At 52.2% G+C, this 14,637-nt stretch overlaps 1 protein-coding gene across 11 annotated transcripts in view; it reads right to left on the reverse strand.

Annotated features, from left to right (window-relative positions):
- Nucleotides 1-479: 479 nt before the first annotated feature.
- Nucleotides 480-14,637, reverse strand: part of MAMLD1 (mastermind like domain containing 1) — a 117,981-nt gene continuing 103,823 nt past the window's right edge. For 9 of the 11 annotated variants that reach the window (XM_042242498.2, XM_060407488.1, XM_060407489.1 and 6 more), the window contains 2 exons: nucleotides 3,864-3,948; nucleotides 480-2,889 (listed from right to left, as the gene is read on the reverse strand). In XM_042242498.2, coding sequence (XP_042098432.1) covers nucleotides 1,838-2,889; nucleotides 3,864-3,948 — 1,137 coding nt within the window. In that variant the 3' untranslated portion in view covers nucleotides 480-1,837. Of the gene's footprint in view, nucleotides 2,890-3,863; nucleotides 3,949-10,027; nucleotides 10,272-14,637 lie in introns of all 11 variants that reach the window. The other 2 variants (XM_012107186.4, XM_012107184.4) reach the window with 1 other exon arrangement.

Here is a 14,637-nt window from a genome sequence, read left to right on the forward strand (position 1 = left end):
AAGGGACAGGGAGGGGAAGGGTGGGAAGACCATTTTCTCCCGGGACCATGCCTTCACCAGGGTTTTCCTGGATCTCTGTGTGAAGTGATGGAATTTCAGTCTCCAGGTCCCTGCAACCTCCAGCCACCCTTTGTGGGTAACCCCTTACATGAGAGACATTGGATCTTGAATTGGCTGTCTCCCTCTCAGTGGAAAGAGGGTGGTGATGGGGAACTAGCTTCTCAACGCAAGCCTCCCCCTGCCCCCTGCCCCCAGTGCAGTTAGTCATCTTAGCGGCCTACACCATAAAGGATGTGCTTCTATGCTGTGATGTGAAAGGATCGCAGTGCAGGCTACACAAACTTCTTGCCCCTCTCCTCTCAGTGCCCAAGCATCCCAAGACAGGGAGCACCATCAGAAAGAACCAAATACACCAGCAGGCTTAACTGACATGGGTTTGTAGACTCTGAATGCCCCCTGGGAAAATGAAAACACAGAGGTACTTTTCTCCTGTTTATTACAGAACGAAGAAAAAAAAAAAACACTTGCTTGAAATAGATGCCAGATTTCAAATGCAGAGGCAAAATACCAAGTAGCAATTAAAATGTCATTACACAGAGTCTGGACATTGACAAAAGTTTACAGGACAGTGGGTGTGGGTTTTCTATAAGACACTTAAACATACGTGATGAAAACTGCAAATAGAAAACATCAGTGACAAAACCCAAATCAACTATTCATGTTTACAGACTCATTTTTTTCCCCAGACCACAGAGCCTTACATCAGAACAAATACTGAAAGGCCTTAAATCAGGAGCATCTTGCCTCCACCCTGCAAGGTGCCCGTTAGAGTAGTACAAACTGTGAGTGATAAAGGGTAGAACCCTCAGAGATGCCCAGCTCACAAACTCTCTTTGCTTCTCTCAAATATCCAGAACTCTCTGCTGCTGCTAAGTTACTTCAGTCGTGTCTGACTCTGTGTGACCCCATAGATGGCAGTCCACCAGGCTCCCCCATCCCTGGGATTCTCCAAGCAAGAACACTGGAGTGGGTTGACATTTCCTTCTCCAATGCATGAAAGTGAAAAGTGAAAGGGAAGTCGCTCAGTCGTGTCAGACTCTTTGCGACCCCACAGACTGCAGACTACCAGGCTCCTCCATCCATAGGATTTGCCAGGCAAGAGTACTGGAGTGGGGTGCCATTGCCTTCTCTGCCAGAACTCTCTACCTCCTGGAAAATAATTCCTCTGCAGGCTACTTAATGATAAAATGGCTTGTGCTGTAACAGGCTCATCAGGAAAGAGCTAGAAGATGCTGCAAGGTTTGCAAAAGACATTAAGAATCACACTGGGCGATAGAAGTTTTAGTGGAAACGGGAATAGATGGCCAAGTGAGTTTCTATTTGGCATTTGTCAGTTTGCACAACATCTCTTGGTCACATCCACCACTGCATCAAAAGCGCAAGCAACTCCGCCACCTGGTTTGATAAGGTATGGCTGGAGTGAACAACACAGTCTGCATATTTGAACAATGTAGAATACACACGGACAATGGCATAATAAACAACTCTGTTGAAACGAAAGCTGTCATCTTAATTACAAACTCACAAAACGCAGTATAAACACTTCTGTCATGAACGTTTAGGAAAACCATGTACAAAATTTTCAGATATGTACAGGTAGCTTGAAAAATCACCAGATTTCCATTTTGTCACAGGTAGAGAGAGGGATGGGTGTGGGCTGCCGCCCCTCAAATTGTAATGAGGCAATAAGCATGTGGCTGTGTGGGGCCAGTGGTAAATTTGCTATGGACTCACATCACTCCCCAGAGTGATGGCCACGTGGAGGTTTCTAGGGCATTTAAAGCTTGTCAGCATTCTGGGGGACGTGGCCCACACTCTGGGCCTTGGCACCCTTGTCAGCAGCCTGGTCTTCTACAGTGCCACTGATCAGCCTCAGGTTGCCCATCCAGTCTTCATCTGGGCTCTCGGTGGAATCCATCATGAAAGTGTCGAAATCCACTTCAGAACAGTCAGGAAGTGAAATAAGATCGTCCAGTGGGGACTGGGACGACGACTCAGATGGGCTCCCTGTTCTGTCACAGGGACTGGCCGGGGACTGGCCAGCAGCCACGATGGAGGGGGCAGCAGCGGCAGCCACAGAGCTTGGTGGCTCGATGGCCTGGATGGGACTCTCAGGCCCGAAGCTGACCATACTTTTCTGGAGGGACTTGGTGGCATGTGGTGTGGGCACGGGGCCCTGCACCGGGCTCTGCCTGACACTATTGTTGCCTAGCAGGCTGAAGCTGGGCTTGGCGGGCGCAGGACCCACCTTCTGGCTAGGTCTGCCTTCTAGGGCCACCCGACTAGGGGACACAACTGCCTGCTGCAAGGGAAACACTGGGGCTTCCAGGGAGGTTGTCACAAGGGCCTTGGCAAAGATGGCACTGCTATCATAATGCTGCTGCATGCCATGAGCTGCTTGGTTCAGGGGTGGCTCCCTCAAGACTGGGGTGTGCAGAGATGCTGCTGCCACCACCCAGGAAGTGCTGTGGAGTACGGTGGACACTCCTGACATATGCGGCTGTCTGAGATGGTGAGGACCCAGGGCCTGGCTGCCCAGGGGCCTGGCATAGAATCTAGGCAGGGGCACTCCTGCAGGCGCAGCCTTGGGTATCCCCATGTGCTGGTAGATGGAGCCGAGGCTGCCCAGGGGGTTGTGGCCCAATTGTGAGGGTGTGGGAAACGGGGGTCTGAAGCTGAAAATCTCCTGGCTTTGCTGCCTGATGGGTGAGGCCATTCCTGAACTCAGACTGCTATGAAGGAGCCCAGCTCTGGGTGGTATCATGCACTGGCTGGGTGGGGAGCTTGCCTTGGTCCGGCTACACTTAGAGATGACTTGATCTTGGATGGCTACCGAAAGAGAGAAGCAGGGGTCAGTTCCAAAGGTGTCTTCCACTTGGGCTGCAGTGGCCAGCGGGGAGCCACTGGCCCAGCACTGACCTCTCACCTCCTGCCCTTGGCTCCTACCGAGCATCCTCCTCTCCCCTTGTTCCTCCACCCTCAGCCTGGACTGCAGTTCTTGGGGGAAGCCCTCCTAGACCCCCTAGGTCTGTGCTCACAGCTCCCCTCCACCCAAGAGTAGATCACGTTGGACTGAAAATGCCCATAGATTTTAAGCTCCATGAACGGGGTCTGGGCCTGCTTTTATAAACCCCATACAATCCATACACAAGCTTGGTACCACCCATCCCCTGAAGGATGTCCACCTCTTGACAGTGGCCTGGAACTTGTCTGCCTGGTTCCTGCGGCTAAGGCACACCTGACATGCCACTCCAGCTTGAACAGGTGGGGGCATTCAGCTGGTATCAGGCCCGAAGGAAAAGGGGGTTTTGCAAGAGAATGGAGGAGTGATAGTGCTATGGCGCCACCAGGCTACAACGAAGATGCTGAACACTCATTGGAAGACAAGCAGCCTCCTCCGAGCCCCAGGCAGGAATACCCCTATCCTGGCCCAATGTCACTACTGGCTGGGGACAACTGCTTAACATGTCTCCCAGGCTAGTTTGGCAGAGATCATCTGTAGTGTTTGGCTAACAGCTGTATCTTCAGCCAATCAATGTTGATTACATGGTTGAGTCAATCTCTTCAATCAAACAGTGATTTCAGAGTCATTAAGACTGGGCCTTCAATTGGGACTCTACTGACACTTTCCATGCGACAGATCCAACCAAGGTGCCATGGAAGTGCCTCACAGACCTACTCTCTTTTCATCAATGCTTTCCAGAATCATCTCAGTAATGGTTTATGCTGGAGGGAATTCTCCCCCAACCTCACACAGTCTCCACCACTCACCCCTTTGAGAACATGGACTTTTAACTGTTTACCTTGAAATTGACTCATCCGTTGGGCGATACGTGAATTGCGCTGTTCAGGGGTCATTGCCATAAGACCTGATCTCTGCTTCTCTCGCTAAGTAGAAGATGAAAAAGAAGTGTTAGATTCGGGCTACCAATAAATTCTAGCCTTGGTGTTGCTGTGTGGAGACTTAAGACGTGACTTTGGTGTAGCAGAAAGCATGAGTGAACACACCAACAGACACTCGCATGCATGCCCCACCCTCCCAAGCAAAACTCCACAGGTATGGATACAAGTAGGATTCGGCACCTGAGTTAAAAAGCAATTGAGACAGCATAGGATGGGGCGGAGACACAGAGCTAAACAGCAAGAGCATGGAGAGAAAAGGTTTAGGCATTCTCGATGTCATTCTGCTCGGGATAGGGCAGCAGTGAGATGCAGTCACCAAAGGAGGAAATGTGACATTAGGCTGCATTAATAGAAGCAGAGTATGTAGAAGGAGGGAGGTGACAGTCCTACACTCCTCTGCTTTGGCCAAACCATGTCGGCAGTGCTGACAAGAGTTTGGGCAGGCCAGTCTCAGGGAGACCCAAACTGGCTGCACCCAGAGGACACTAAGCAATGGGGCTTGGGCTCCCAAACACGTGGGCAAAGAATGGCTGAACCAACTGGGGATGTCAGGGGTGGGGCAGAGCAGCCTTTGGGCTATGTGGTGGTGGGTGCCCAGGGTGTCATGGGGAAAAGGGCCAAGGCTCGTTCTGGGTGGTCCTGTCATGAAGAGCAGGGGTGATCACTTGCTCACATGGATGCATTGCCCAACACCCAGAGGAGTCACTCATTCCCAGCTTCCCTTCACTTTCCTGATGGGCAGCAGCATGGGTGATGGGAATGGGCTTCTGATCTCCATCTCCAAGCTGGGTGGGCACAGAGAAGAGCCAAGCTTCAGGGCTGCAGTCCCAGCCCCAAGTCTGTGAGCGCCTCGAGAGGCCCATCACCAGAGAGCCAGCTGAGGGCCTGCAGAAGGCATAACTTGCCCCAAGACCCTCAGCCCTTTGGTGCCAGGCTGTGGCTGGGCCCTGGTTATGACTCAGAGTCCATTGCTCACCCACTGCCATTTCTCTCCCTTTCTGTGCTCCTCCGTGTGCCAACATCCAAGGCAGCCCCATCAGGGAGCACATCTCCCTGAGTTTACTTTGGAACTGCAATCCCCACACCCCTGCAGAGGCCAGAAGAAGACTTGACCAGACAACACAGGCTGCCCGGGTGGCCTGCTTCACCGCTCTTGGATGGCTAGCATGTGAAGGGGCTGGGGCAGACGGCCGGTGCTTGGGAGAGTGCCCGGCTCCCAGGTCTGGCGGCAGTTCCCGGCCTCAGTTCCTGCCAAGGCAGAGGACGAACACGAACACGTGGCAGTGGGCGGACTACCTGGCGAGCGATTTCAGCATCCTGCCCTTAGCTTGCTTCCTGTCCAAGCTCTTGCCTCCCTTCCCCTGGGGCGGCCCTCTTCCTGCTAAAGCATGCCGTTGTTGCGGGGGCAGGACCCGAGGATCACAGGGGTCATAAGATCGCCAAGGCCATGCCGCTGGGAAGTCAGGGAGATGGGGGTTGGGGGGGTTGCTGGGCTCTGCCTGAGATGCTTAGGGTGGGCAGGCATTTCTGAAGGCAGCTCTCACCTCTGGTCTGCCCAGTCACCCTCCTACTGTGCCAGGAGATCCGGGCAGAGAATCTATAGCCCCAGCTTACTGATGTGACAGCTGAGGCTCACAGAGGGTCAGTGACGTGCTCCAGGCAACACGGCTGGGTAAGTGCAGTGTCTCCCAGCTGCAGGTCCAGTGCTTCCATCTCTCTAGCCTGCTGCTTCCGGGACCGGCTCCTGGGCCCTCTGTCTACACCAACTCTAATTCTGTCTACACCAACTCTAATTCCATCCCCACTGACTGCTCCATTAGGTTCACCAAATGACACAGTAGTACAGGGTGGGAGAGGGGCAGGTGGTGGCTACAGAGGGCGATGCAAGAAAAAGCAGGGAATGACAACGATGGGCCCAAGAGTCCAAAGGGAAGGAGATAGAGAGGAAGACACCCCCAGGGCCTGGGAAACCAGAGTGAAGGCGAGGCTGGGGCAGGGGTCAGAGTGGAGGAAGTGGGCAGTATCTGCCAGATGACAGAAATTGCTTCTTAAAGGGTTAGGGTTACAGGGACAGTGGGATGTTGGCCAGCATTCATCCAAGGAAGGAGAAAAATCTGGCACATCTAGAGTTGAAGGGAAAGTCTAGTCGGGGCCACAGAAACTCCAAGTCCAAACAGAAGGGCTGATGCTGGCCATCCGGGGGTGTTGCTGTCAGGCAGGAACCTCTTCATGCCACTGGGGCATGGGGGGGCACCGCCAGCCTTCTGCTCCCCGCCTGGCCCCCGTCCCTGGCAGAGCAGCCAGAGCGTTCTCTCCAGGCCCCCCAGGAGGCGGCTTCCTTTGTTTTGCAGAGAGACGCCCCCATCCTTTGTTCTCAATCAGTGTGCTCCAAAGATAAGCCCCAAGAAAATAGTTGTTGCCTTTTGACACTGACAATTAGGATCGTTGGAAAATAGAGAAAACAGGAAATGACAAATGTTTTCAGTGACCCAGAGGAAGTGATGGCTGAAAGTGGCTGCTTAGTGACGGACACTCTGAAGGATGGTTACAGAGGAGCTCAGGCAATCACTGCTTTTCCTAGGACTGCGGGTGGTTGTCATGGCACTCGAGATTGCTGTACAGGTGATACCGACGGGGCAGTGGCAGCTGGGCTCTCTGGGAGCCTAGGTGTGCTTCCCCACGTTGTCCCCGGAAGGAAGGAAGTCTCCCAAAGAATGTGGGCCCAGGCTCCTCCTTCCATCCGGCCAAGGGACCACCCTCAGAGAGGCCTCAGCCAGGATGGTGATCCAGGAAGTCCTGGGACTGCTTTTCTAAGCTTCATGCTAAGGCCAAGGAAACTCTGGGGCTCACTTGAGGTGTAGCACTCCATCCAAGTGTGCTAGGCATAGGTGGAAGAGACAGGCGCAAGGTTGGCCCGAACCCCCCACTGCCTCCCAACACAGCAGAACCCAACACACAGCTACCCAGGGGCCAGGCCGCCCTGCGGGCCTCAGCCTTCAGCCACCATGGATGGGGGTCTCTTGTGAGCCCCCGAGCAGCACCTGATACAGCCTCTCTCCACTGCAGCCCATGCATGGTTTCATGACAGAGTCAACCCCTTCATAAGGCCATGGACACGTTAACTGGTTGGGGGATGGGACAGAGGCAGAGGGTTGGCAAGACCCCTACATGGATGCCCACGCTGGCTTCCTGGGCTTCAGGTGGATTCAGCCTGAAATTACTTGGCCCATGATCCCCAGGAGGAGTGTGTTCTGACTGGGAAGGACTTCCAAACGAATAGCTCTGACAGATGAGGGATGGAGTCTAGGGAGGAAAGGGGGGAAGGGAGAGAAAGGGAGAGGGAGGGAGGGAAGGGACAAAGTGAGGGGGGGGTGAAGGAGGAGAAAAAAGGGCTGTGTGTGGGGTTTCTTTTTCCAGCATTGGGGCGCTCCTGCCTCCTCCCCAGAGCGCCACGCACAGAGCAGTCTGCAGGTAGCAGAAAACATGCAGCTCTGTGTTAGAGGCTCAAAGGTTAAGGAGCTCCAGCGTGTGGGCTGCTTGGTTCAATACTCCACTATGAAAAGTACCTTCTTTGGTAGCTTTTGGAAGCCAAATTTGGAAATGGCTCACTGACTCTTCTGACTTTTCCTTTGGAATGACAGGAAGACAGCATTCTGCATGGAGATCTGAGTTCTAGGGGCTCCCACAATGCCCCTGGAGGGGGACTTCTCAGAACTGTGGGCCATGAAGATGCTTCTACCCAAGCCCTCTTTGAACGGCATGGATGCTCTTAGGCTGACACTGTCCTCAGGCATCCTTCAGACACAACACGGGCTGTCCACAGTGAATGCAGGCCCTCTTTACCATGTCCTAACTCTCCCTCCTAACTCTTGGAGCCTGTGACTCAGCTTCTCTGGAGTGCCTCCAGATGGGAGTGCTGAGGGAACCCCAGAAGCCAAGGCAAAGGCAGGCCATACCTGTTGTTTCCAAAGGCCTTGGCTCCGTGCCCTTCCCTGCCCAGTGGGGGGATGGGGAAGGCAGCCTCACTGACTCTGGGGTCCCCAAAGCAAACTGCTGGATCCCGGGTGGGTAAAGAGGGTTTACCTGGCAGCCCAGTGAGCCCCCGTGTCAGTAAACTGACAAACACATCTTGTGGGTCTACCATGGGACCTAGTGGGTCTACCATGGGTGGGGCTCTGTACCAGCCCTGGGGTGGTACTGTGTGTGTCTACTCTCAGGAAGCTCACCATGGAGGGAGAAACCAACAAATAAATCAATCAAAGGAAATCACAACCTCAGAACAAAGTGAAGGGATGGGGAGGGGAGGCATGGCAGAAACCCGGGCTCAGGGCTTGGGGCCAGAGGGTCCATGGGGACATGCAGGTGCTAAGACAGGAGAAAGCTGAGGGTCTCTCTTTGGCCCTGGGGGCCCCTGGAGCAGGAGTCAGGGACCTCCCCTCAGTGATGGTGCTGTCCTTGGGTTGGATCCAATCTGCAGCTGCCATTGGTAACTTCACAAAAATCACTGCTGTTGAAAATGACCACCAGAGAGCTGGAGGTCGCCTTTTCTCCTCTCCACTTTCTGTCTTTGCAGTTGACTTCTGACTTCAGGCATCTCTCCCGGAAGGGCCAGACTTCCATGCTGTGAGTGATCTGGCGGCAGAGGAAACAAATGTCTTTGCAGCTCGCCTCTCTTATCTCCTGGAGGTGGGGGCCTGTGTCCTCCATCTCACAGAAAGTCTGGCCTTCCTGAGTCTGGGCTGAGCTGTAGGTCCTGTCCCTCCAAGCCTTCCCCACCACCCCGCCCCAAGGCAGGCCCAACTTCCATAGCTTAATAGTGAGGATCTGAGGGCCAAGATTCTGCCCTGCCCTCCACTGTTGAGTGGAAGGGTTGGCTTTGAAGAGAGATAACATGCTGGGGAAAGGAGTTCGCAACATCAGCTCACTCGGATCTGTCGTTTTTTGCCTTCTGGGGACATGGAACACCAGGGTGGAACTCAGACACATCCTGAGTGGACGATGTCCCCATTTGTTTTTTGCTAATTCTCTTTCTTTGGCAGTCTTGTGCTGGACAAGCCGAAGAGCAGTGACTCTGACAGCATGTAGGAGAAGGGTTAAAAAAAAAAGAGAGAGAAATCGATAGCCCTTGAAAGGAAAGCACTGCTTGTTCCTGCAGGCCAAGGCCTGTGGGATGGGAGAACAAGGCCACGCAGATAGAAGCAGCATTTCCATTAGAAGCCAGAATCCCAGAGGTCATTTCAGCTGGATGAGCATCCTCTGATCACTCTCTCTCAGCAAGTGCTCCTTTCTCTACTTTGCTCTGCAGAGAGGGCTGATGTCCTGCACATACTGATATGTCATGCACCAGAACAACAAGTTCATGAGCCAAACAAAAGTCTCTGCAACGTCTGCTCGGACATCATCTTGCTGTCATGACCACTAATGCAACTCCTTAGGATGAGTCAAGCCATTTCTTCCAGAATCTGGAGGACGATGCAAACTCACAGCCCTCTTGGCCAGGCCTGGCTTGGCTTTCTTCTGCCTGCCCTCCTCGAGTGGGGCCATCTGACTTCCCACTTCGTGAGGTGCACACGAATCTCAGGTGGGGTCAAAAAACACCTCGGGGTGTGGAGCCCCAGCAGATGGCTGCAGAGGCAGCTCCCAAGTGCCCGCCAGCTATGGAGTAGGCAGGCACCAGGCTGGGGGAGGTGGGGTGCGGGCCGAGATTTGTAGTTCCAAAGGCGTAGGCCCTGTCCGCCTACAGTTCACAGTCTGGTCACAGGGACAGACAGGCAGGGAAGGAACTGGGGTGCTGGACGGCCAACAGCAGGGAGGGAGTGACTGTCCCCGGGGTGATGCCCACTTAGTCTCCCTCTGCCGGCTTGGGTGGTCTCTTTGCCAAAGACTGACTGGGATGCAGCAGAGAAAGCTCTGGACATCTCTCCGAGGTGCACAGAGCTTTATGGGCCGGGCTGTCACCTCCTCTGTTCCTCCAACAACACTGTGAAGCAGGTGGGCAGGCTGAGCAGGGGACTGTGCCCAGTTGACAGATGAGGAAAGCGAGGCTGGGAGGGGAGTGACTTACCAACAGCGTCGCAGCTAGGCAGTAGTGGAGCGGGCACCTGCCTCCAGGCCTTCGGATCCCAGCCGCCCCAGGGCGCTGCCTCTGAGGTGCTGTACGAGGAGGTGACTCGGGCCAGCTCATGAGCAAAGGAGCTGCTGGGCAGGAAGGACTCACTCCCCAGGGCCTGGCAGGACGGGGGCTGTCGCCCGAGGCTGACCTGGGGGGGCCTGGCTTCCCCAAGCTTGCAGGCTTTGTCTACATGAGTCTACAACAACCATTGAAGAGTCTGTCAGCGGCGTGGCCACAACTTGCCTCTGACTACTCCTGTCACTGCCCTGACCGCTTAGACGGGGGTCATCTGGGGCTTTGATTACAAACACCAACTAGCCTGGGCCAACCAAACCCAGAAGCTCTGCGTTCTTAATTGTCTTGGGTCACAGACCCCTCTGAGAAGTCTCTTAAAAGCTATAGTCTCTCTCCACAGAAAAAGCACTTATGCTGGTGTCTCTCCCTTCCCAGCCCACCAACATTTTATATATAATTTCAGGGGTTTTCTGGACCACTTACTACCCATCCATGGGTCTCAGTTAAGGAGACTCTGCCTCTATCAGTCACTGTCTGGTTGGAAATGGGCATCAGGCTAGGTCAGATAGCTGGTTCATCAATGCCCAATCCCAATCTGTCCCCATGCTCTCCCCCTTAACAGAGCACACCATTCTACACTGGTCTGTAGGTACACGTGTGTACACGTGCTGAGTAAGGTGCACAACCAGGCAGTCAGGCAGGAATCTCCCAGCAGCCCTGAGCTGCAGCCCTCAGGCACTTCACCCTGCCGGGGCCCTGAGGATTAGGGACTTTTGTGTGGGTGGCCCCTCATAATGTTTTAGAAGACAGGGATTTCATCTGAATTGAACATCTGACCCCATTCTTTCAGCCAAAGGCAATTAAAACCCTCACACTTGATATCCATGTCAGAGGAGGCCGCAAGACTCCACGGAGGTGCTGAGGGAACCCCGACCTCCTGCTGAACACCTGGCCACAGGGTGCCCAAGATGACCAGGGGGAGCCCACCCTGAGGAGAAGCTCTTTGTATGTAAAGCAGCCTCTTCATTCACATGCTTTTCATACCTGAGCTTCGAGTGATCACCCGTGTCTTATCAAACATCCCAGTAGACAGGGAAATATTTATCTCCCGATCCTCAGCTAAAGAGATGGAGTCAATTCAGTAAACATGACTAACTGCCTACAGTGGGCAATTCTCTGTGATGGATGACAAGACACTAGATATTTGGATGCCTCATCTGAATTGAATTAATGGTAAAAACTGCCACCACTGAACTGATCAAGCATTTGCTAGGTACCAGGCACTAAACCAAGTGCTTTTGATCCTCAGTCTCACTCAACCCTTGAAACAGCTGTATGTGAGGCAGGAACAATTACTGTCCTTATTTTACAATGAGGACACAGAGGCCCAGAGAGGTTAATGAAGTTGCCCAAAGTCACACAGCTAGTAAGTAGTAGAGGAGGATGCAAATGCAGGTTTGCCTGGTTCTCAAGTCTACATGGAGTTTGGCACGGTGCATGCATGCGTGCATGTGTGTGTGTGATTAGCTTGTCATATGGAAAACAAGTCTGAAATGTAGATACTGTTCAAATGTGCCATTAAGAGAAGTACAGGCCAGGTTTTACGAGGGGGCCCCAGGGCAAAATTTTAAGAACAACTTAGGCTCAGATGGTAAAGAATCCACCTGCAATGTGGGAGACCTGGGTTTGATCCCTGGGTTGGGAAGATCTCCTGGAGGAGGGCATGGAGAATCTCCATTGCAGAGGAGACTGGTGGACTACAGTCCATGGGGTCACAAAGAGTCAGAAATGACTGAGTGACTAAGCACAGCACACAAAGATGGGATTAGGAAGAAAATTGAACTATTTTGAGAGTTTTGGAGATGACACTCTTCTCCCCAAAGAAATACAAAACCAGAAAACCACATGGAATATGCTTAGCAACTGAACTCCGTACATGTGGGAGAGAAAATACCTTTGCCATTCTGACGATATACCCACCATGGAGGGCCCGGCACCCCTCCACTCGGGTGGGTTGCATCAGTGCAGAGCCAATCTCACTGACCACCTGCAGCTTTGCTAAATCAAGCTCCAATTTGTCCTTGAACCAAGGTCATCTGGGATATGAGCAGAAACGTTACTATCTACAATGGACTATTCTTTGTGCCTGCATACTGAGCACCTTGGTAATTTAAAACACTGTTTTATAGCTATGGAGGGGTTTTTGCAATCCTGATATGCAACTATTCCTAGAGGTCTCATTCCTCACCCACCAGATGACGCCATAGTCGGAAAGCAACGAGCAGGGCTTATTTGCAGGGAATTGAAGCATTGTAAGCTTTTGCTTAGGAGTCCCTGGTAGCTTCATGTGACTGGTAGGATATTAGTGATGGGTCAAGAAGCAAGACCCCTCATCAGCAGGAACATACGCTCCCAGTGCCTTGGTAGTTCATGAGGCAGAAAAAAACCTGCCGATGGCACATGGAAATTACCATCAGCAGAAGATGCCCCAGCAGTGTGGGCAGTTCTGTTTCAACAACAGTTTGGAACAGGCCAGCAGCCACCCATTCATGTGGAGCAAAATGGGAGCAGGCACTTGGCAGACCAATGGGATCCTTGGTTAAAAAAAGAAAGATATAAACTAAATGAGATTCAGTCGAGACTCTGATTGACAAGGAGCTTTGTAGCTGATGTTCATGCATCTTCTCTATTTACTTTGACAAAGAAACCTCTGTCCCACACACCCTGTTATCAGGAGGCCCAGGTTCCAAGGAAAAGGTGGTAGGGATGTTTCAACTCCTAGAGATTTCCACACATAAGGTAAACCCATCTCTCTCTTAGGAATCACTGAAAATCTCAGAAAGCAGGTCAGTCGATAACTGGTGGACAATGATTTCTACCTCTTGGATTGGCTGGTTCCACGTGATTCCAAATTTCAGAGAATCAGATGAATAGTGTCTGATGCTGGTGCCCAATTTCACAGAGCTCACACCCACTGGGCTTCCCATGCTATAGAACATGCTAGAGAACCTGCTGGAAAAAGGTTGTCTCTGGGTCTCTCCAATGGCTTGCAGATACTTACAGCCCCAAGCACATCCTGTAAGCTCTGTTATTAGGGTTCATTGTCCCAGGGCTTCCCATCTTCTTGGCAGCCAGGTCTCCCGCCCCACTGTGTCCTGTACTCTATGTCCTGTACTCTAATCTCCAGTCATACCTATCTCCTTGGAGCTCCCCAGACAGGCTGCCATGTGCATTCAGCCCTCTGTGCTCATGGTCCTTAGGGGTCCTGCATGTCTTTGGAGATCCACCCTGAGAATTCTGCCTCTCCTTTGGAGAAGAAAATGGCAGCCCACTCCGGTAATCTTGCCTGGAGAATCCTCATGGACAAGGAGCCTGGGCTACAGTTCATGGGGTCGCATAAAGTCAGACAGGACTGAGCAACTAACACTTTTTGGCCCAGCGCTTATGGCTGAACACCTCTGACTGACTGAACATCCTTGTTGTGCCAGTTCAGTTCAGTTCAGTTCAGTCGCTTAGTCGTGTCTGACTCCTTACGACCCCATGAATTGCAGCACGCCAGGCCTCTCTGTCCATCACCAACTCCTGGAGTTCACTCAGACTCACGTCCATCGAGTCAGTGATGCCATCCAGCCATCTCATCCTCTGTCATCCCCTTCTCCTCTTGCCCCCAATCCCTCCCAGCATCAGAGTCTTTTCCAATGAGTCAACTCTTCGCATGAGGTGGCCAAAGTATTGGAGTTTCAGCTTTAGCATCATTCCCTCCAAAGAAATCCTAGGGCTGATCTTCTTCAGAATGGACTGGTTGGATCTCCTTGCAGACCAAGGGACTCTCAAGAGTCTTCTCCAACACCACAGTTCAAAAGCATCAATTCTTAGGCACTCAGCTTTCTTCACAGTCCAATTCTCACATCCATACATGATCACTGGAGAAACCATAGCCTTGACTAGACGGATCTTTGTTGGCAAAGTAATGTCTCTGCTTTTGAATATGTTATCTAGGTTGGTCATAACTTTTCTTCCAAGGAGTAAGCGTCTTTTAATTTCATGGCTGCAGTCACCGTCTGCAGTGATTTTGGAGCCCCCCAAAAATGAAGTCTGACACTGTTTCCACTGTTTCCCCATCTATTTCCTATGAAACGATGGGACCAGATGCCATGATCTTCGTTTTCTGAATGTTGAGGTTTAAACCAACTTTTTCATTCTCCTCTTTCACTTTCATCAAGAGGCTTTTTAGCTCCTCTTCACTTTCCGCCATAAGGGTGGTGTCATCTGCATATCTGAGGTTATTGATATTTCTTCCGGCAATCTTGATTCCAGCTTGTGCTTCTCCCAGCCCAGCATTTCTCGTGATGTACTCTGCATATAAATTAAATAAGCAGGGTGACAATATACAGCCTCGACGTACTCCTTTCCCTATTTGGAACCAGTCTGTTGTTCCATGTCCAGTTCTAACTGTTGCTTCCTGAGCTGCATACAGGTTTCTCAAGAGGCAGGTCAGGTAGTCTGGTATTCTCATCTCTTTCAGAATTTTCCACAGTTTATTGTGA

Source organism: Ovis aries, chromosome X (assembly GCF_016772045.2).
Source record: "Ovis aries strain OAR_USU_Benz2616 breed Rambouillet chromosome X, ARS-UI_Ramb_v3.0, whole genome shotgun sequence".
In the NCBI taxonomy this organism is placed as follows: Eukaryota; Metazoa; Chordata; class Mammalia; order Artiodactyla; family Bovidae; genus Ovis; species Ovis aries.